The sequence below is a fragment of the Echinococcus granulosus genome (assembly GCF_000524195.1).
Source record: "Echinococcus granulosus chromosome Unknown EG_S00205, whole genome shotgun sequence".
Classification (NCBI taxonomy): Eukaryota; Metazoa; Platyhelminthes; class Cestoda; order Cyclophyllidea; family Taeniidae; genus Echinococcus; species Echinococcus granulosus.
In genome coordinates this window covers 89329-90821 of record NW_020170585.1, presented here as the reverse complement: position 1 = coordinate 90821, position 1493 = coordinate 89329, and the positions used below count along the sequence as shown (strand labels likewise).

The 1493-nt window shown below is 41.5% G+C and overlaps 1 protein-coding gene across 1 annotated transcript in view; it reads right to left on the bottom strand. All coding sequences in view use genetic code 11, as the record gives it.

The window, feature by feature from the left end:
* Positions 1-111: 111 nt before the first annotated feature.
* Positions 112-1493, bottom strand: part of EGR_10284 (hypothetical protein) — a gene marked incomplete at both ends in the record, with an annotated part of 5249 nt that continues 3867 nt past the window's right edge. Inside the window, 2 exons of the mRNA XM_024499533.1 lie at positions 112-230; positions 277-366. Of these exons, the coding sequence (XP_024346062.1) occupies positions 112-230; positions 277-366 (209 nt within the window). The remainder of the gene's footprint in view (positions 231-276; positions 367-1493) is intronic.

Genomic DNA, 1493 nt, shown 5'->3' with positions numbered 1-1493 from the left:
TTCCACTCGTTCTTTTACCTACCAGTAATCCAATAGGGAGTGAAGAGGAGGTTGAGAGAGGAAATTTTCTAAAATGGGATAAAATAGAGTGAGTGTCTACGGCTTGCAAAGCTATCTACTAGCATTTTGATTATCTGGTGCAGGCGGTTGAAATGAAGTGCTTTTGCGGTCCATATAAGAAGAATTATTGTAACCTCTTGACAGGAAGTAGAATGATTCCTCTTTGAAATCTAGTGTCTTGTAAAAGTAGCAGAGTGTGGGATTGGGAGTATTTACCTTGTGATGGTATTCTCATGTCAGGCCAACTATCTTTACAATTGGCGCATACATAACATTTACATTTGCGATGTAAAAGCTGCCCCTGTTCTTCATTTTTTTAAATGCGTCCATGGCAGCTACGGAATGTATTGACTCTGGAAAGCTATCTTTGCCTATTTCAACTAGCGTATCATTAGAATTGGCAATTTCCACTCTATTCACCGATATCAAACCGACAGTTGCTTATTGTGGTAGATGGTAGCAGTCGACTGACTTTGATGCGAGTTTTTTCGAATTAAATGAAGGGATATGTAGCATTCCATTTAGTCTTAGCTTAGCCTTATTCGCTTGGAAGCTGTATTTATTCATGCAAGGCTCTAAAAGGCCGTATTTATGACAAATGCAGATGATTGACTCACCTCTACCTTCTTCTTGTTTTTTCCTGGTATGCTTACCATGTAGCGATTTGCACACTTGAATGCGTGTCATGTATTACCAAAGGTTAGCAGTTTACCGAAAGGCATTTAAGTCGCTGAAATAGCGACGAAAAAAGGAAACAAGGGTCCAACTGGTGATCTAGATTATTATCAAACACTCTGTTGAACGACTTGAACTACTTTTCATCATCCGCTTACTGTATACAGATTGCCTCATATTATTGCCATTGTGATTTTGGTATTTCATGAGTTCTCTGCATGTATTTCAGCATCGCGTACTGTGGACGAAGACTCAAACTCTACTGCATTGGATTGGTAGAGGAAGCTGTCGAGAATCTCCACTTTGCGTCCCCATAGACTTCAAGTCTTCCCTTTCCCTGCATTTGTACCGCCTGGAAGAGTCACTATCGGGTCGACCAAGTGGGATCAGAGCAGATTGGATGATGCAAGTACCTTTGGATACCAGCATTTAAATGACAGTGCTACCATACTCCATCCAGCGGGTGTAGGCACAGACAGTGTGGGCCAGGTGTACATAGGTAGCTGGCATTAAAGCACTTCGTTTCCTATTTCCAAACTCTTATCTTTTGGGTTATGCATGGTGGGATCTCAAGATCATATACCTTCATGTCAATTGATTATCAGCCTATGACGGGAAGGGATAGCTAAATTTTGAACGGGACCTTAACCCTGTCGTTTATAATGTGTCAGGTGATGGTGTAGGTTATGTACCGCTCTCTCCGCTAGGTGAATACAGACTCATCCTCTCAAAAAGCGCCTCAATCCGCTTTTTTCCAA